This window comes from Gnatocerus cornutus, chromosome 1, assembly GCF_029298725.1.
Source record: "Gnatocerus cornutus isolate USDA-ARS CGAHR chromosome 1, icGnaCorn1.1, whole genome shotgun sequence".
In the NCBI taxonomy this organism is placed as follows: domain Eukaryota; kingdom Metazoa; phylum Arthropoda; class Insecta; order Coleoptera; family Tenebrionidae; genus Gnatocerus; species Gnatocerus cornutus.
In genome coordinates this window covers 11,135,243-11,157,226 of record NC_142233.1, presented here as the reverse complement: position 1 = coordinate 11,157,226, position 21,984 = coordinate 11,135,243, and the positions used below count along the sequence as shown (strand labels likewise).

Genomic DNA, 21,984 nt, shown 5'->3' with positions numbered 1-21,984 from the left:
CGAGGCGCCAGCCGAGTGCAGATGTTACACGAGTGCAAGAAAGACACTTTCCGACGAGTTGTGTACACTATTTTTCCTACGACCTTCCATTATCAGGAAGAAACCATAAGTCTTGACAATAGTTCATTTCTTATCTTTTCTAAATATCATTTTTTACGACCATAAGGTTTTATATGAATAAAAGTGACGTATTGCACATAGTTAGATGGTTGATGTTTTCGTACATCAGTTTACGAAAGTAAAAGTCACTAGTGTGATATGAATATATCCGCACAGACCTGTCAAAATTGTCTTATCAAAAACGACCTCACCAATTCATTTTTACCATTATGCATGTTGTTTTACAGTGAATCATCTAGATATTTTAGACAAAAATTCAAGAATTACATTTGTATTTCAAAATAACTGTCAATTTTGACAGGTCTGTGCGGATATATTCATATCACACTAGTGACTTTTACTTTCGGAAATGGATGTACGCAAACATCAACTTTCGGAGTCATTTAACCATGTGGAAAATGCCACTTTCATATGGGGTCGTAAGAAAAATATCTATAATCCAAAACCAGGTAATAAAATGGTCCATTACACACTCCTTTAAGACAAAATAAAGAATAAAATGATTCTTTATTGACATTCAATACAGTTATGTTAAATTTGAATTTATATTCTTTGAAGTTTTCATCTTTTTATACTATTTTTTAAATACGTTAGTTTCACAAACTTTAATTTCATTCTAGATTATAAGTTCTTTTGAAATAACTTTTAGGAATCCCCTTCCGACATTCTGCTTGTAGATTTTTCACACTTTTGAGCTTTTTCTTGCGACATCAGATTCTTCGGATTCTTTTGAATTTCTTTAGTATCTTGATTTTATAATCGTTTGGAAATTTTACATTAGACCAAATTCTTTAAGATTGCATCATTCATTTTAGAATCTTTAAGACATCCGAAAATATCTTTACGTTCTACTAAAAATTTGAGATTTGCATTCTAAAGTTTATGACTGGCTTTATGAGTGAAAAATTTCATTAAATTTCCCATAAGTAGGGGAGAGGGGGGCATAGTGGGGAACTTAACAATCAATTAGCCACACATCTTAAAATAATAGAAATTAACAATTTTTTTTTACTAAATATCATAGACTAGTGTATTGCGGATGATTTTTGTTGTACTTTTTTTGAAAACAATAAAAAACTTACGACATGTGAGCATTATTTTGAAAAATGGGATTTGCCCCGCACCTAGGGGTAAAGTGGGGTACCTTATGAGGAAATCAAATTTTTGAATAACTGTGTACCTACTTAGAAAAAGTAACATTTTAAAATTACTTAGGCATCAATGCATATTGCACATAAATGAGCAAGATGATTTGAAAGAAACTTGCTCCCTAACTTCGCGAATTTTTTAACGAAAACACTAAATTTCACATTTTGTTTTATAAAACATATAGGTTTTCACACTTTGTTTTATAAAACACGCATGGTTAACTGTCAACTGACAACCAATCAAAACACGCTATTCGACTTTTTTCACGGCGTTTGATTTGAGCAGCAGGAGTGTTGCCCCGCTATGCCCCGGTAGCCCACTATGCCCCCTCTCCCCTACTAAATATCTTGAGCAAACTTTTGTATGATCCGGCTTGAAATTGGCAATGGAACTGACCCCACCAATTCGGTGGCGCATGGCAATTTTTCATTTTTTTCTCGGAAACAGTGACGCGAAATTTGGATATGTTGTCTGATATTGAGCTGTTAAAAATTTATTCGGGTACACCTAGTTTTTACTTTTAGAGTACAAAATAGAATTTTGTTGCAATCGTGAAATTTGAGAAAACCCGCTTTACTATAAGTAAAGCAACTTTAATTGTCTGTTTTCATCTACACCATTTCCAAGTGTATTTCAGAAAGGATCATGTTGATTTCAAAAAGTATCAATTGTAGTTCAGATTAGTCAAGTTAATATCAGAAAATATCAATTGTAATTCAGATTAGTAAATTGTATTTCAGAAAAGATCATTTGTAATTCAGATTTGATAAAATTTGTTATTTAACGTGACATTTCGGTAGTGCGTCTTTACCTTTAACAATTAATTTACAAGACAATTGTGGCGTCTGCAGGGTTTCAGTGACTCTTTTTCAAAAAATAAATTCATTATATCAAATCGAAATTACAAGTGATCTTTTCTGAAATACAATTTTATAATCTGAATTACAATTGATATTTTCTGATATTAACTTGACTAATCTAAACTACAATTGACGCCTTCTGAAATTAAACTTACTAATCTGAATTACAATTGACGCTTTCTGAAATACACTTGGAAATGGTGTAGTTATTTTTGCTACAAGTTGCAAAATGGTGTTTTACGCACAAGGCGAGTTTGGACAATTGTTTTTTCTTTTTTTAAGCAGCAACTAGTACTGCTATCTTAATTCTTTTTTTTGAATTTAACCGCAAATATGTGGGCAATTTATTCTTAATCTGATCAAAACCATAATGAAACTGTAAAAAATCATAATTAAATTTAATTTAAATGCATGTTTTCAATACATCCTGATAAATAGTGAACTTGTTTGCCCAGATTTTTATATTTGACTTCATTCATTAATTTCTTCTTGTGGTTCTTGAGCGACGAGATCAGTGCTGTCATTATATTCAATCTGAAAGAATAAATAGCATTAACAATAATTCGAATTATTAACGCTGCATTAAAAGTATACCTCCTTTTTGAGTTGTTCTAATTCTTCCTTCGCGGTTCTTTTGAAAAATCCAAGCTACAAAAAATAAAAAATATATATTTTACAAATTAAATGTCGCTGAACTTACTTTAATTAAGCCAAAAATGAGTAAAAACAAAAGCAGCAGCCCTGCAACGACCGAAAGAATGATAATCCAAAGAGCGACTATCTCCGGCTGAGAATTTCCCACAAAAAGAGACGCCACTTCAACGCTGTCTGGCTTGTCACCAGTTTGCACAAAACTTGCAGGATTTGTAACACTAACTCGTCCTTGCGTTGCAAAAAGAACTACATCTTTCTTCCCCAAGAAACCTAAAATCTTTACAATAGAAATCATTTATCAAAAAAAATGTACAGTACCTTTGATCGAAGCAACATCGAAAATCATTGGTAGTCGAATTTTAACACTTTGTCCGGCTCTTATAGGACCTGCAGTGCAAGTGATTTTCGAGCAAAAAACCTGTGGCATACTACAGTTTATGTAAAATGTCCGGTTTTGGAAGTCTTCAAATTCGTTTTCTCGGATTCTTGCTCTAACGGCTCTTGATTTATTAAAGACCTCGACTTCCATTACTGAACGTCTTGATCGTGGCTTCGATTTTTGTTCAGTGTCCTCCAAATTGAGAAAGTTGTCAGAAATCTCTGCTTCTTTGATATAAGAAAAATCGCTCTGACAATTTACATCTTGATTGCCCATGTATGCAGTTGGACGATACAAACCGGTGAAATTAACTTTAGATCCGTCGGACATTTGCATGAAGTGTGGAATATTGATTTCTATCAAAATGGCGTTTAAAGGACTGCTTCCAAAAGTCTCGATTTGATAGACTTGGGTGAAGTTGGATTTTCCTTCGGAAATGTTTCGGTACGAGTAACTCTGTTCTTGTGATTTACTGAAAATTGTGACATTAGTTTAGGCTAGAAGAGAGTCCAGGCAAAGACACAAAAATATCAAAAGATCAGGATAATTCCCATGTGCACCCATAGATAAGTGTAAAAAAGTTACGCGGTGGTTAAATGACAAAGTAATTTAAAATAAGGAACAATTTTGGTTCATCTTAAAAAAAAATCTTAAAGTTTTGTTTCTGATTGTAAAATTTTAGAATTTAGCAGTTTGGCTTAATAAGCGTCTTAACAGTAGTGACGTGTCTTAATTTCATTCTTATATTGTTAAAATTAGCAAAAATACGGAATTTAATCAAGAATATTGGAAATTTTTAGAATGTATTTAAATTAAAAATTTCTAAAATATGTTTCTAGTTAAAAAAATTTAAAATTTGGAAGAGTTAATAAGCGTGTCAAAAGTAGTGACGAGTCCAAATTTAATTCATGTATTCCTAAAATTAGCGGAAATAAAAAATTTAATCGAAAATATTGGAAATTTTTAGTTTGTTCTAAAATATAAAATTATTAAAACACATAATATTTTGTTTTTGATTCAGTAATTTGGAAGTTAATAAACGTATCCAAATTTTATTCTTGTATTTCTATTATCGAAAATACGGAATTGTATCTATGAAGTTGAATATTTAGATGGTCTTAAAATTAAAAAATTCTAAAATATCTGTTTTTGGTTAAAAAAACTATAAAATTTGGGATAGTTGATAAGCGAGTCAAAAGCAGTGATGTGTCTAAATTTTATTCATGTATTCCTACAATTAGTGAAAATACGAAATTTAATCGAGAATATTGAAAATATTTAGATAATTCCTCGGATAATTCTAAAAATAAAAATTTCTAAATTTGTAGAATATCTGTTTCTGGTCTAAAAAATTTTAAAATTTGGCCTAGTTTCGTCTCTAATTTTAGTTCATATATGCTTAAAAATAGCAAAAATTTGAAATTAAATCTAGGAAATTTGAAATTTTATTTGATCTTAAAACTACAAATTTCTAATATATCTGGTTTTGGTTCAAAAATTTTAGAATTTGGAAGAATTAATAAGCGTCTTAAATACAGTGTCGTGTTATGATTTCATTCAAGTATTCTAAAAATTTGCGAAAATACGGTATTTAATTTAAAATATCAGAAATTTTTAGTTTGTTCTAAAATAAAACATTTATAAAATATTTGTCTCTGGTTCGAAAATTTTAGAATTTGACGGAGTTAATAAGTGTGACAAAAATAATGATGTATCCAAATTTCATTCTTGTAATCTTAGAATTAGCACAAATACGAAATTTAATATTGAATATTGAGAATTTTTAGATAGACCTAAAATTAAAAATTTCTAAAATTTCTGTTTCTGGTACAAACATTTTGAAATTTGAGCTTATTAAAATTTGTCACATGTCAAAATTTCATTCTTGTATTTTTAACCATTAGCGAAAATACAAAATTAAATGTAGAAAAATATTGGAAATGTTTAGTTTGAAAGAAAATAATTATATATATTATAACATCTGTTTCAGCTTCTTTAATAAGCGTGTCAAAAAAAGTAACGTATCCAAATTTATTATCAAAAACACAATTACATTAAACATTAAAACTGTTTAATCATCGCTCTGAATCAGTGGCGTAACCATACCGTTTGAGGCCCGTGGCAAATCACAATTTTGTCTTATTGTGTTTATTTATAGCTTTTTTGCTTTTTGTTCAGCATCATCATTTTGACATCATCGAACTTCAAATTCCGGGCCATGGAATGTTCGATGGATAAAATAGCCAAGCTGCTTAATCTTTCATGCTCCATTGAATTTTTTAAATAAGTTTTTATCATTTTTGAAAATGATCGCTCGGCACTAGTCGTAGTTACAGGAATGATTAAAAATAGCAGAAATGCTGTGCACACTTTAGGATAGCTTGAAGAAATAAAATGTTTTTTTATGATTAATAAGATAATAAGTCAGCAAGTTCTCTTATAGAAGATGATGTTTCTAATACGGGTCAAAAAGCGGATCGAAAACTGAGAATTTTCTTGGCAAACGAGACCAATTTGTCTTTTTGATATAAATCCACAAATATTAAAGCTTTTTCTAATAAATCGTTGTTATTTAAATTTTGCAAAGTGGCAGGCTGCAAGACACTGAAATTGGAAACAACTTCATTCATTCCAAGGAAACACGTTCTCAATTGATTAATGATGATGTCTATTACACGATAGATTATGTTCACTTTTAAGAAGCCCTCTTTGACCAGGGGCCCTTTCAGCTTGGAGCCCGTGGCATTTTGCCGTCTTGCCACTCTATTGTTACGCCACTGGCTCTGATGATGGTGATGGTGGTTGCTATTGAAACGCGCGTCAGCATTTTTTGACGAAATTTGGTGTTTGGGTATAAAATGTATTTTTGATAATTTTTGTCAAGACCAAGATTTGATCCAATAAATTTCATTGTATAAATTTAATTGTTTTATTCTTACAATTTGCAAAAATACGAAACTTAATCTATAATATCCAAAGTTTTTAGATCGTCCAAAATTTAAATTTTTTAAAAATATTCGTTGCTGGTTTGAAAATTTAGGAATTTGATGTTGATGATTTTGGAATCATGAAATTAAAATTTTTTAGAAAATGATGACTAAAGACATCCTATTTCAATCAAATTGTCGTTCGAATCTTAATACTTTAGAACATTTTCAATTTGCCAAGTTTTAGCTCCTCTTTTTTTTATTGTTTTATTAAAGGATTCGTTGCTTCGAATTAGATTTATGTCCCATTTCAATTGAAATTTTCTTCTTTCCTCCACTATATGACTTTTATCACTTCTTTTATACATTTGTTCTAGCAGTGGGATCCTTCTTTATCAATTTCTGTGTCCCAATTTTATTGATTTTTCCTCCATTCTCTGACATTTATAGTTTTGCCTATTTTGAATATTATGTCTTCCTTGATCTCATTGTTATTTCTAGTTCTGTTTACATTTAATTCCCCCCCAGTCGATGGCATTCTTCATTTTGCCATTTCATCAATTTTTATATATTTTCTGTCTGTTTGTTTCTTCTTAATATGTTTTTGCTATTTCTGTTAAATTTTCTTCTAGTCCTATATTCTACGACATTCTTCATTTTGCTTTTTGATTTTTTTGTTTTTTATTTTGCCATTCAATGACATTCTTCATTTTCTTTATTACATTTTTTATTTGTTTTCTGACAGCAACTCCAAGAAGAACCCCTCAAATCTGACTTAAACTTCAATAGTTTTTTCTTTTCTCAATTCCATTTTTCTTTGTGTAATTCTTTTTTTCAAATCCATCCCGAATTTCAAATTATTCCTTTGTGCATGAGTAAATTTTCTTCGTTTTGGTCGTCAAATTCTTTCGCTATTTTTTAATTTTATCTGTTCGTCTATGGAATTAATCCAGTTTGTTTCCACTTTGCCGATTTCCACCATTCTCACCATGACGTTCTATGACGTCTTTATCCACATGTTTGTCGACCCTTTTTTCCGCTGAGTTTCTTCTCGAAAAGAACCTCTGTAATCTACTTTTTTTCATTTTATGCCATTTTACTTTTTTTATTTTAATTTCTTATTTTATTCTTCTTTTATTTTGTTTGGCATTTTGCTCTCCTTTACTGTTAACCCAAATATCTGATTATTCTTCTGGTTACCAAAAATACCTTTTATATTTTCTAAATTTTCTTACTCTTATTTTTTCACCGAATGAAGAAGCTTTTGAAAAAATCAAAATATAAAATTTTAACTAAACATAAAATTCAGCCGCATGAGAATTATCCAAATTCGTGTTTATTTCGACCGGTTTATCAGCATTTGCAACTTACCCCATGATTGTCACATCCGCTTCTCGTTTTAATTTCAGTACAATTTCTTTGCTTTCATCTCCACTATTTTCACTACTTGTCGTTGCTTCCACGGTAAAAGTCAGCGAGTTATCGAATTGACCGCTATTCACATTACTCATATCAAGATCTAATTTTATCGATCTCTAGAATCAATTTTAGGTAACTTCGCATGGAATTACGATAGACTAATACCTGTTTATCGGTGTCTAACGGATTATCAACAGAGCACACGACTGAAGACGAATTCTTCTCACTACACTGCGAAGGGATACTTCCAAAAGTTACAATATCAGGCAAGGCTACGAGTAGTTGGGCCAAATAAGCTTTCTCGCCGGTGTTTCCAAGATCAATTTGAAGCTCCAAATTGGGCCTCGAGCCCAAAACGAAAGTGTCATCCCTGTGAAAGAAATGGTAAAATCGTACTACTAATAAAGTGACACTTACTCAAGACCGATGATTTTTGGTACTATCTTTAATTTAGATTTACAAATATTTGTCTTGCAACCTAACGCAAAGGGTATTTGAACAGTTTCGGCTAATTTTGATCCCAACTTATCATGAACGAGGGTTCTTGGAGAAAAATTATCAATTCCTCGAATGTCGTTGCTTACAAAAACGATTTGTTTAGATTCAGGTTTCTCCAGAAATCTATGGGTTAGTGTTACAGTAATGGGACTATAACGATTCGAAAATGATTTCTGTAACTTCGAAATTAACGAAAATGTGGAAATTATCACAAACTTACCGTTAGTTTCACTGTAAGATTTCGACAAGTTCCTCCATCCGGTAACTGTACAACTGCTTCAAGATCAGTTTCCAAAAAGGCGCGCCCCAATTGTTGATCAACTTGCAAAGATCTCTGGACACCTAGAAAATGAGTTTTGTACCAAAAAACATAACAAGTACAAAAGCTTACTGATGATTTCATTAGGATCTCTGTAATCCAATGTGTACCAAAAACACTCTTCTATTAAAAAAGATGTGGCTTCAGGTTTCAAATGGGTAGGAAAATATGATAACTTTTGATATGTTGTAATGACAGGATGAGATCTTAACAACACTACATGGCCGGATAAATAGGCACCCACGGCGACGTCTATAAAATCGCAATCATGCAATGGTAAGAAAAATAATTTTAATTGTTCTTGCAACCTGAATATGTGTTGGCGTCCATATCGACAGCTTTTGATATACTCATTCCAAATCCTCTTATGTTTTGATGGATGTCTTTGCCTACAATGCGTTGACTGAATTCAGGGTTTAGACCATCGCGAGTTCCTTGGTGTAGGTATATAACACCGCTGTGGTCTTCTTCGTAAGGTGCTGCTACGGCGACATCTAGAATTGATACAGATATTGCAGAAGATGATTGGATTTAACTATTTTTAGATTGGTAATTTTAATCTAGATAAATTTTATAAATTTAAATCTAAATTTAAAAATTGTATTACAAAAAACTATACACATTTAGCATACCTAATAAAAATTGGTGAAAATTATTGGTTCATTCTCAAAATAAAAATGTTGTGTAAGAATTCCGTTTTGGTTATTAAAAATAAAAATTTCAAAAATTGTTTTTGAGCTCAAATTTTGGAGTTTAAGAAGGTAATAAAATCCAAACGTTTTTCTGATTTGCGAATGCAGTAACTCAAATTATGGAAATAAATAGTCCTATATACATAGTTTAGTTTGTTTCAAAGAGAATTTTCTATATAAAAATTCTGTTATTTGCTATAAAATTTTAAAATTTGGCACTGTTGATGAACAGACCAGTTAATCTCCAAAAGTTCACTATTTTGGGATTAAAATTGTCAAGTTACGGAACCTAATAAAAAGCAGTAGACTGTTTTGCTTAGTATTCAATATAAACATGCCTAAAAATTCAGTTTCTTATTCTAAAATTTTGGAATTGTTTTGTACAGTTGATAATTTAGTCGAAAGTATTAAAACCTGCAATTTTCACTGTTTTGGCACTCAAACAGTCAAAATGACAAAATTTCATCGAAATATGTAGAAAGTTTGATATGTTTCAAAGAAAAAATATTTTAAATTCCGGTTTTTGCTCTAACATTTTGGAATTTAGCACACTTAATAAGTAAGCTGTAAGAAATAAAATCCATAAAATTCACCACTTTAAGATCGATCCTACCAAAGCAACGGAATTTAACAGAAAGGGAGAAACATTTTTGAGTCCCCTTGAAAACGAAAATTTCTAAAATATCTGTTTTCCGCTTTAAGATTTTGAAATTTAAGAATGGTAATAATTGACAAACAACTCAAACTTTTTAAAATTCTACGTATAGCTGTTTGTTGGTTCTAAAATTTTAGAATTTGGCAAGTCGAAAGTAATAAAATCTGCAAATTTCATGGTTTTTGGATTACAACTGTTCATATTAAAAAAATTCATAGAAAATTCAAATTCAAATTCAAATTCATTGAAAAAGTTATGGTTTGTTTTAAAGAAAAAAATTCTAAAAATTCTGTGTTTAGCTCTAATATTTTAGAATTTAGCACAGTTCATAAATAAGCCGACAGTATTAAAACATGGCTTTACGACTGAAATTGCCAATGTTATGGAATTTAACAGAAAGTGGGGAACAATTTTGACTCTCCATGCAAACACAAATTTGTAAACATTTTATTTTTTGTTTTCAAATTTTATAAGTTAGCACAATTGATAACAATCAAATTAAACGTAATAAAACCTGCAAATTTTAGTGTTTTGGGGTCAAAACTGTCAAAATTACAGAAATTCATAGAACATTCATAAAGTTTTGGTTTGATTCAAAAAAAATTATTTCAAAAATTCTGTTTATTGTTTCAACATTTTAGAATTTATAACAATTAATAAACAAATCAAAATTAGTTCAGTGTTTTGGGTCCAAAACCGTCAAGTTATAAAATTTAATAAAATATGGTAGAAATTTTTGGTTAGTTCTCTAAATTAAATTGTCAAAAATTCTGTTTCTTGTCCTAATATTTTCGAATTAAGCACAATTGATTATTATCAAATCAGAAGTATTAAAAGCGACAAATTTCACTATTTTAGAGTTGGAATTGGTAAAATTACAAACATTAAAAAAAAATTGCGAAAGGTTTTGCTTTTTTTGAAATACAGGATGGAAAGTCGCGCACCTCCGTAATACTTTATCATCGGACAATGCCATAGATCAACGGAAAAATGTTTAAAAAAACCCATGTCACGTTCAAATGAATTTGTTACCTAAAGGACAATTTGCGCAAAGGCATAGTACAAAAAAAATCAGAAATATTTAGTAAAAAATGACTGAAAACTGGTAACAAGATTTTTAAATCAATAATGTCTATTAGTGTGGCATCGTTTATATGAAGTCATAGTTACATTACACGTTCAAGAGCCGATCTGACTAACGCCAACAATACAACAGCAACGTCACTATGACTTTGAATACTGGAAATTTAAATTATATGGGGGGAAAAGTTCAGCAATGTTGCCATTTTCCCAATTTTATTTTGGCCCTACTTCTAAAACGGAAAGTGTAGAATTTTTTCAACATTTTTTGGTACTCTGGGGGACCACGCGATTACCCTCTTTCAAGGTGGTGCACCACTTTCCGAACACCTGTATAAAGAAATTGAGCCTTTGTCAAATTTTTAGTTTTTATCGTTATTTTAGGTGTTTTTTCTAATACTCATTTTTGGTTTTCTTAATTTTTTATTCTTTTGAGAATTTTCAAGTTGGTGCGCCACTTTCTAAAAAACTTTGTTTTCGGTCTAAAAATTCGTAATTTAGCACAGTTGATAAAAGTCGAAAGTAATGAAACATTCAAAGTTTTGAGACTCAAACTGCCAAACGTACAAAATTTAACAGAAAATGGAGAACAAAAGTGGTTCTCCTTGTGGTTAAAAATTTGTAAAAATTCTGTTTTTTGCTTTGTAAAAGTTTGGATTTAAGGACCGGTGAAACGTAACTTAAAAGTAACAAAATATCTAAATTTTTCTGGTTTAGCATTGATATGCCAATTTAAAATACTCCTATAAAAGTTTTGGTTTATTAAAAATTCTGTTTTTTGCTCTAAAACTTTGGTATTTAGTACAATTGATAAACAAATCCAAAATAAAAAAACCTGCCCAATTTTCACTGTTTCATAATTAAAACTATCAAAATTACAAAAAAATCATAAAACATTGTGGATAGTTTTGATTTGTTTGAAAAAAAATTCTAAAAACTCTGTGTAGCTCCAAACTTTTGCAATTTAGCACCGTTATTAAACAAAAAGTTCACCGCTTCACGATTGAAACTGCCAAAGTTACGTAATTTAATAGAAAGTGAGGAACATTTTTGGTTTAACTTAAAAATAAAAATTTCTAAAAAATCTGTTTATCGCTTTAAATGTATTAAAATCTACAAATTTCAATGTTACGGTTTTTAAACTGTCAGCTTGCAAAATTTTATAAAAAGAGGTGACAATTTTATTTCCAAAATAAAGGTTTTTAAAAATCTTATTTTTTATTCTAAAATTTTAAAACTTAGCACAGTTGATAATAATCAATTCAAAAATTTTCAAACCTGTAAATATCACTGTTTTGGATTTCAAACTGTCAAAATTAGAAATTTCAAATAAAATTGAAGAAAGTTTAGGTTTGTTTCACGAAAAAAATATCTAAAAATTCTATTTTTGAGTTGATAAACACGCCAAAAGTAGTATAAAACTTCCAAACTTCAATGTTTTACAATTGGAACAGCCAAAGTTACGGAATTTGATAGAAAGTGGTGAAAATGTTTGGCTCTTTCAATATACCCGTGCCTATATCATCAAGTTTATACAATGTGTTTATAAATGTTTTTAGCATTAAGAGTGGCTATGAAATATCAAAGAAATTTACAGCACATAACAAATTTAAATTTTTCAACTGACATGGAGCAAAATAAGTTTTGCAAAAAAACCTATTCTAGTTGTGGTTTGAAACCTGAAAATCATAAATTTACGTTGACGTAAGTGACATTAAAACCTTTGGATAAGTTAATTATTCGTTACCATTTTGTTACGCGCTACTTTAACCAATTCCGCTTTGCTTTGATAAATTATACCACAAGTGGAAGAACGCAATGATGTCGTAAATTGTGGTTTCCTTGCATAAATAACCTTAATGAATAAACACTAAGAAGTTGTGAAGAAAATTTCGCATTGTTAAATGTAAAAAAAGAAGCTGTGTGCAGATTTTCTTTTATCCAAACTACACTTACCACCAAAACGATCGTGATTAATATCTCCCAAATACTGGACCGTTGTTCCAAATTGCCCGCTGGTACTTTGCCCTATAATGGAACTTATCGTAGGTTCTCGAAGCCGACCCTTCATAAATAAGTGTAACTATACCAAAATTAAGGGAGTATTTTTATTACCGATGAACTTCCCAAATAGATGTATATTTTTCCTTGATTGTAAATTTTTCCTTGATAAAAAGGTGCGCCCACAATCAAATCGTCTAAACCATCATTGTTGATATCACCAGCTGTGAGGGAACCACCGAAATATTCTCCAAATTGTTGGCCTCGTTTTGTCTCCTTTACATACAACTGTTCGTCGTTTTTTTGAGAAAAAGTATAAATCAGAATCTATGAATATAACATTGCGTGATTATTTTTTCACAGTTTTTATGTCTTACTTGTCCGTTATAACTTGTTCTAGGTGCACCTGATACATAAAACAGTTTCGATCTGTTATAGAAGTAGCCAGAAGTAGTGGAGTAACCTAACGAGCACCACATTTTTTAGTGTTTCTTCACATTGACTATACACACCTAATAAATCATACGCAAAAGTTTCTTTAGTTTCAATCGCACTAGCAATATTTTTCAAACTAAATTCGTTTGGTTCTGCGTCTCTTGACCATCTTATTCGACTGGCAATAGGAGGCGAATCTACTCCATCTGTGTATAAAATTGAAGTTCCGTCCCAATTATAGACACCAGGAGCACCCAAAACCAGTTGGTTTTCCCTCTAAAACCAAAGTCTTGAAAACTAAAGAAAAAAAAAGAAAATTTTACCTTTGGTAAGTGTGTCGAAAATCCGGACTGCCCTTGACCATAGAAGTATACAGAGCGGCCCCCTCTACTGTCAGTGTCAAGATTTTCTAAAATACACGAATTTTACAGATTGAAGATCCAAAAAAAAGTAAAAAGATACGTACTACTCATGAGTGGAAGAATTTTTTGTACATCATTGTCTTCCGTGTGAAACCAATAGCACGCTCCTTGCATGCGGTAGTCTTCGTCTTTACGACTTGATGTTTTTATTCTGATCCATCGAGGAGCACAAGTCTAAGAAATTATACATCTAAACTACTTTAAATCCAAGATTGAAAAAAAAACTGGAGAAGTAAAAAGTCATTTTGAAAATGGAATTTCGAATCTGAAGTCAAATCAAGTCGGAATTCAAAGATAGTTTTGAAAAATGTTTTTTTTCAATTGTGTATTACAAAAATTCAATTTTTCCGGTTTTTCTTGAAAATTTGCCAAGTTATGGAATTGGGCGACAGTGTTTTGGAAAGCCAATTTAATAAGCTTTCCAACAAACTATAAAACTCGCTAGGGCAAATTCTTCTCATGATATTTTTTAAACTGATCTCATGTCACATTTTTTGGGTGATTTTCATAATATGCAATTTTATATATAATTCAAGAATTATTACGGTGATTTTTCGTTAAAAATTGGTGGTTTTGTAAGATTTCGAGCTCTTCTCTGCGAATTCAAGCCAGGAAACGGCGAAAATCAGCGAGAAATCGTCATTTTGCATCGAAATAAGCGGATTTCTCTAAGAATTTTGATGATTTCGTGCAGATTTCTGCTGTTTTCTTGCAATTCAGCCGTTATATCTTGATAAAAATTAGTGGTTTTGTAAATTTCGAGCTCTTCTTTGCGAATTCGAGCCAGAAAACAGCGAAAATCAGCGAGAAATCGTCGTTTTGTATCGAAATAAGCGGATTTTTTTAAGAATTTTGATGATTTTGTGCAGATTTTTGCTGTTTTCTTGCAAACAAATGCATTATATCTTTACAGGACAAAAAACATTGTAACATTTTTATAAAAAAATCAAAACGTTTTATTATTTCTTGACGAGTTGATTCAATGCCATTGCTTATAAAATCGTAGTTTCTAAACACATAGAGTTTTACAGAAACTAAATTAAATTTTTAATTTTGATTAAAAACTAACATCACAGTAAGGTGAAATGTGCTTTCGCCAATCAAATATCAGCAACCGTCAAATTAGTTGCAAGATGAATTGGCCCATTAAGTTTTAAAATTATGTTAACGCAATCTAGAACAATACATTTTAGAGAAAGAAATAGAGAAGTTTTGATTCGTTTCAAAAAAAATTTTTTTTAATTTTATTTTTTGCTCTAAAATTTTGGAATTTAGCACAGTTGATAAACAAAGCAACAGTAATAAAACTTGCAAATTTCTCTGTTGCTTTATTACAGAAATACAGAAATTTATTAAAAATTGAACTCTACAATGTGTTGCTTTTCAAAAGTTCAGAAATATTGTAGAAAACTTTTTTTTTGTTTAGAGAGAAAGTTTTTAAAAATTCTGTATTTGTCTATAAAATTTTATACTTTTAGACACGGTTGATAATAAATTCGAAAATAATTATAAATAATATTCTTGGAAAAATGTCGAAGTTTTGTCTTGTTTCAAAGAACACATTTCTAAAAACTGTCTTTCGCTTTAAAATTTTGGAATTTGGTATAATTAATTAAGAAGTCAAAAGTAGTAAAACTCATAAAATTCACTGTTTAAGTTACAAAATTCACTGTTTAAATCATAAAATTCAATGTTTTGTGATTAAAACTGTCAAAATACGGAATCTGATAAAATGCGGTGTAAATTTTTAGTTAGTTTTTTAAATAAAAATGCCTAAAAATTTTGTTCCTAGTTGTAAATTTTAGAATTAAACACAATTGATAATAAATCAAGTCGAAAGTATTAAATGCTGCAAATTTCGCTGTTTTAAAATTCAAAATATCAAAATTACAAATATTAGAAAATTGTTAAATGTTTTATTTAGTTTGTTTCAACGAAAAAAGTTCTAAAAATTCTGATTCCCGCTCTAAAATTTTAGAATTTAGTACAGATTAACAAGTCGAAATGGGTAAAACCGGCAAAGTTTAGTAGTTTGGAACTAAAACTGTCAAAATACGCAATCTATAAGAAGTAATAAATGTGATGGATTTTTTTGGTTTATTCTCTAAATAAGTGTTTAAAAAATCTGTTTTTGCTCTAAAATTTTCGAATTTAGCGCAGTCGATTAATCAAGTCGAAAGTATAAATCAGTATTTCTCTGTTTTATCTTTATCTGGGCCAAGAAAACTATCTAGTTTTATACTAAAACGTCTTTAAATTTATTTTAATGATAAAAAACTGGACCAACATTCTTTTAACAGTTGCTACGTAATATTTATCTATGATCTTCCATTCTGACCAGTGAAATCATTTAGAAACACGAGATTTACAGACAAACTACAATAACTCACGTTTTTAGAAAAATTTCAAAAAAAAATATTTTAATCATTCCATAGTTTTTGTCATTTAATTTCCGAATAACATTGTGGAACTTTACGTCAAACTTGAGAGGATTTATGTATTGAATTGAATCACAAACGGTACTTTCGGTGTTCAAGTATTTCTTTTATGTTCAATCCAATGCATAAATCTTTTCAAATTTGCCATAGAGCTCCACAAATTTCCACAAATTATGACCTTGAAATTCGGTATTCAAAATAAATGAAGAGTAGTAACGCTTAGAAAGCAAACGTCAACCCTTATAAGAACATAGTATTACATTCAAAAATCAAAGTATTAACTTAGGAATTTTATCCAAAAAAAAAGTATCAAAAAATGTTTAAAAATAATTCGTTTCTCGAAAATTCCGTCATTTTTTCTAAAATATCTTGACAAAACCAACTCTCCCAGCAAATTCTATAATTTGTTTGGTAGCTTCCTTAATCACCTTTTCAACGATATTTTATAAAGTCATGATTTTGTAATTAGGTACAAAAGTAAAACTCAAAATCCAACTTATTTGAAAAATATCTCGGTCCTGACCAGATGGAGCGAAACAGGTATTCAGAATCAGGAAACAATTACACTTGAAATGACTGTCTATTGCTCCAGTGTATAGGTAATTAACGTACCACAATTCTTTTACTGTCGTAGTTAATATCCATTGATGCTCCTATCCAAGCTTTATCCAAGATTTCAAAAGTTCTAGAAGAATCCGAAATTTTTGAAATTTCTAAAATTACTGTCATTACAATCCTCAATCAAAAATGAAGTAATTTTACCATTTATATCAATCACAGCGCATTTTTCCGCAATTCCGCATTTAACACAAACGCCTGTACTTTTCCCTCGCCTGTTTAGTCCTCTTGGAGTACCAATGAACACCCTTGAGTTAGAAATAGTTAAGAAATAAAACTTTGGTCATAAAATTAGACTTACCAAGGTGCTTTAGTGTTGTCTCCAGGATACAAAACGAGAGAATACCCAAAATAACTAGACTCATTGAGATTCGCCGATTTGAAAGGATCTTCGTATACTATAGGATTATTTGTGTCTATGTTAAAAGCACGACAGTTGGCAATAACTAAAAGAAGAACACTTTGGAAAAATAACATGACTAATTTTTTCTTGTCGTCTCGAGCTAACTTAATTAGTAACTGATGTTTTGTCGATAAATTGCACGCAACATCCTGCTTGGACAGAATGGGACAGGATATGAATTATCGTGTTATTCTACCTTATGTTGAATGTGACTAAATAAGATTTTCCGAATACGAATTTCTTAGGAATTTATCATTTTGTTTATGTAGCGTCACTCCCACTAGGTACATATACACAGTTACGGGCAGATTTATTTATTGTGGACATGACTGATAATTTTGTTTATAAAAAGAAGTACTAGGTGTTTATAATAAATGTTTCTAGCATTAATGAAATGTCAAAGAATTTTGCCGCTCATTACAAATGTGGCTTTAGATTTGTCAACTGACAGTTGTAGCTAACCTCAATCATAAAGCAAAGTAAGTTTTGAAAGAAAGATTCTTCTAGTTGTGGTTTAAAACCTAAAAATCAAAAACTTGGACACAAAACCATAACTAAAACGTCATTGAAGTAAGTAACATTATAAACAATTTTCATGATAGTAATATTCACTACGAAAACAAAGCTGCAAAATAGTGTACGACAGGAATTCCAAAGCCACGCTTGATGCTAGAAACATTTATAAACACCTTGTATTTTTATTTTTAAATGACTGCCTTACTCAATCCTAGTTCTATTTAACCCTGTTTCTTGTCTTTCCATCTTCTAAAACAAAAATAGCTATAAACTTGATCATAGAACGTTTTTAGTAACTCGTTGTTTCAAAAATTGGCAAAATTTGGCCCTTCCGGTCTCGACATGTAATCTTTTATTTATCAGTCACCTCGTAGTTTTCAATTATTATTGAATTTGCAACTATGTATTTACTATCCAACCTTGGAAAAACCATTATCGTTCCAAATTTCAACTTAAAATTTGAAATCTGATCGTCGTATAGGTTCATGCTTACAGTCAATAAGATTTTGTATTGGAAAAGTAGAATTGCGTCCTGATTATAAATTGAAATCGGTTTAGTTTTATCAAGTTCTTAAGTTTTTTCTATTGTTCAAAAATTCTATTTTACAATTTTACAAAATTATTTTTACATTCTTTATATTATATTTACTTAAACAGTATATTATGAAACGCGTTTCATAATGAACATTTTGCCGCACGCACGATTTTAAGGCACGACGAGCGCAACGAGGAAGTGTCGTAAAGTAGTAAGTGCGGTAAAATGCATTATGAACAAGTATCATACGCTATTTTTTCTATTTCGCCTTATTTTAAACGAAAAAACTTGATTTTGAAATCTAGGGAATTTTAGGGTAGTTGGCATTTGCAAAATGTTCTGGAAAAAAATCGAAGTAGCCAAATCCAATTGCAGTCAGTTTGACAAGTGTGACGTTTTGAGGTTATCGGAGCGCAAGGGAGCCAAGAGAGCAAAGATGTTGATCATGATCATGATAGTTCTCTTGCATCCAAAGAGTTTTTCTCCGATGAATTATTAAGCCAAGTACAACAAGAAATAATGGTGTATTGATCGATTTATCATGGTTTATCAAAACCAAAATCTAAATTGTCAACGTTGACGGCAGGTTGACGGTTTGTCTGCTGCAAACCTAAGAAAAATATAAGTTACTGGAAATATTGGCACGGGATTGGTCTATTACGATATCGAAATACGCTCAAACGCGTATCGAAATATCTTCATTATGAACGCGAAATAGAAAAATTATATTTACAATCTAACCTGACGGAGCAAAACGAGCTTCAGATTCAGATCACGATTATTTTTTATTTCTCTAGCATGTTTCCACAGCGTGTTAAGTGATTGTTCCTTTTTGTTTGGTTTTTTATGCATTTTGATAAACCCTTAATAGTTATTTATTATACAAGCGTCTAAAATGAATGTTTAACAAGCAGTCACTTTAAAACGCAAGAGCCGAAAGCTCGCGCGTTTTAATGACTGCAAGTTAAACATTCATTTTAGACGCTTGTATAATAAATAACTATTAAGGGTTTATCAAAATGCAACAAGCAGTCACTTTAAAACGCAAGAGCCGAAAGCTCGCGCGTTTTAATGACTGCAAGTTAAACATTCATTTTAGGCGCGCGTGTAATACAAACTTTTATTCAATTTTGACCACCTTAAGCCCCAAAAATAGTGATAGTTGAACTGAGAGCTACCAAATAAAAATTTTATGAGCGTAAAAATTCGTCGTGTGCATGTGCAGTGACTCTGGCGACGGTGTTTGTTTCAAAACAGCTAAAAATTGTCAAAAATGCATCCAAAAGTTCAAAAATCATACAAGATTCCGAAGAAATAATGGAAAACTTGCTTCCATTCAAGAGTCTAGACGCTTATAAAAAGCGTACCAAAAGATTATTGGATGGAAAGAGCAGCAAGGCGTTATCATAACCATGGTTTCAAAACAGCAAAAATTTTTTTTTTATCCAAAATGCACTAATAAAGTGATCTTTTATTCACTCATTTGAGATAGATAAAGTACTCTATTACTCTCTAGAGACCATAAAGAAAATTATGCTGCATTTCCATGACAACAACGCAGGCATAGCTTTCTAAATGGTAAAAATTTGTTACTGCTGTCACTTCTGTCAATTTTTTTTTTAATGCCTTAGTTGCAACCAAGAGAGGCTTTGGATAAAATCTACTATTATATTCGAGTGTAAGGGCAAATTATTCACTCCAAAAATCTTATTCTCTCGATCTACAATCTCGAGATTAACTGATTTTTGTCATGAATAATTTACGTCCTTACACTCTTATATAATAAATATCTATATTTAGCTTGTGGATTAAAATTTTTATACTAGCGGACAAACCAAAGGTATAGTGGCCTACTAACAGCAAAATATTCGTCTGTTTAAATGTCAAAATTGAATAAAAATATTTTAAGAGGACTTTCAATAAAAACGTCTTAAAAATTTCAAATTGATGTTGCTAGAATTGTTTCATAAAAAAGAGGCAACGACACGCGGTGTTCCCAAGCGGTCACCCATCCAAGTACTGACCGCGCCCGACGTTGCTTAACTTCGCTGATCAAACGAGAAACGGTGTTTTCAACGTGGTATGGCCGTTGCCTGAACATTAGCGTATGATCTTGGTACATAAGCAATTTTTCTAAAATTTAATTTGATTTTTAGTGGTCTCAAGGGCCCTATAGTTTCAAACTTTCAAGTTTTTCAAATGATTTTTAATTTTACCAAATGGTGGATGCGCAGAATTTCAGAATTCGTAAACATTTTAAATACGACAGACCGGTTATAATTTGATCATTTATTTTTGATTTAATTTTGTAATACTTGCGCTAAAACCAATTCGATTTGAATGCGTTAATAGACTATTTACACATCGGATGCGTTAATAGCTTCGTTACCATAGTAACGTAAAAGTTTTTCTGTCTTATCTGTCTTTATTCTCTATTCTGATTTTTGCAGATTCTACGGATTTTCTTTAAATTTTATAGGAGTATTAATTTTTTACAATTGTGCATACATACATTCTATTTGAATACTTCTAAGATTCTCTAAAGTCTTTTTAGATTTTTCTTAATTTCTCTTAATCATTTTTAAATTTTCTTGGTTTTTCGTTAATTCGTTTTTTTAATTCTTCTTGTTTTCGATTTAGAAAACATTTTTGAAAAACAGATTTGAAAAAATCATTTAAAAAAAAAATCAGAATTCCTTCACATGTGGCTCTTCAATAACAAATAAGAGTAATATTTTAACTTGCACGATCTTAGCTTTGAAATCCTTTGAAACCAATATTTTTCAGAGTAAATGTCATCAATGACAACTACATGCATAGCCATCCACGTTTGAAGTTCAATTTTGGTTTACTCATTGTCGGTCGTAAAACTGAATCTTTCGTTTGAAGAAAAAGTAGTATTTTGTTAAACTAATTTGAACTTGGCGCGCAGTGACAGGTGAGGGCACTGCGTGCTAGGGACATTTAGTGTTGACAGGTGACAGGGCGGGAGAAGGGGAAGAGAAATGGCGGGAGTTCTAGCGTGGCGTGGCGTGAAGACGAGGAGTGTGTGATACAGTTTGATTGTGCGGCGTACTGAATTAATAAAATTTCTAATTTCGTTAGACGGCGTTTTCCTAGTTCTCACATCAAAAGTGGGATCGGTACTTGGCTCACAGCAGGCGATAACGTGGGAGAAAGTGAGGTTATGGCGCATGGGGGACCTGATTCTGGCGCTGGGTTTGGGGATGGCGATACCCCAAACATCGGCGTCGGCGAAAGGTTGGACGAGGAGACGGAGGGTTTGGGCGAGGTGAGGCTCAACTCCTTCCTCGTCACCAAGTTGTTGAGAGGCATGGTGGCCCTAACTGATCGGCTGGCTGGCGTAGGGCCATGGGGCGAATCAGGCGAGGAAAGGCAAGCTCAAGGCGATGGGGCGAGTCATGCAGGATCGGGTGCGGGATCCGGAGGGTTGACTGGTTTCAGTCGTGCGGCGTGCGACTTGATTCCAGCGTTCGACCCCGACGATCCTGACGATAACATCGAGGCGTGGCTCGCAATTGTCGAGCAGGTCGCGGAGGTACATGGTTTGTCCCCAGGCGGAAGGGTACTAGCCATGCAGCTGAAGCTGGAAGGGCAGGCGAAGCTCTGGCTGGGGCGAATCGGCATGGCGCAACGCTCTTGGGAGGAGTGGAAGGTGGTGCTGAGGACGGCGTTTCCCAGGGGGTGCTCGTTCGGCGTCATGTTGGCGGAGTTGGTCAACAGGACGAAGCAACCGGGCGAGACCATGACGCGGTACTTTCAAGAGAAGCTGGCGTTATGTTCCAGGTGTGGAATTGAGGGCGAGAAGGCGGTCAGCTGCATAATTGAGACCCTTCCGGAGGA

General features: G+C 31.7%; 1 protein-coding gene and 1 non-coding gene across 2 annotated transcripts; both read right to left on the bottom strand.

Moving 5' to 3' along the window:
* Positions 1-2,502: 2,502 nt before the first annotated feature.
* Positions 2,503-17,271, bottom strand: LOC148180368 (integrin alpha-PS3-like). The gene is made up of 19 exons (XM_088048623.1): positions 16,968-17,271; positions 16,811-16,914; positions 16,661-16,761; positions 13,655-13,784; positions 13,512-13,597; positions 13,266-13,464; positions 13,131-13,216; positions 12,868-13,080; positions 12,709-12,817; positions 8,634-8,819; positions 8,398-8,577; positions 8,227-8,348; positions 7,926-8,179; positions 7,674-7,878; positions 7,461-7,624; positions 3,102-3,634; positions 2,830-3,053; positions 2,724-2,777; positions 2,503-2,663 (listed from the first exon to the last, which is right to left on the bottom strand). Exons 1-19 carry the CDS (start codon positions 17,141-17,143, stop codon positions 2,601-2,603), a joined length of 3,189 nt encoding a protein of 1,062 aa, XP_087904749.1. The 5' UTR covers positions 17,144-17,271; the 3' UTR covers positions 2,503-2,600.
* Positions 17,272-20,095: 2,824 nt separating this feature from the next.
* On the bottom strand, positions 20,096-20,214 carry LOC148180367 (5S ribosomal RNA). Its single transcript, XR_015771743.1, has one exon. It is a non-coding gene; the product is annotated as a 5S ribosomal RNA (ribosomal RNA).
* Between the last annotated feature and the right edge of the window lie 1,770 nt (positions 20,215-21,984).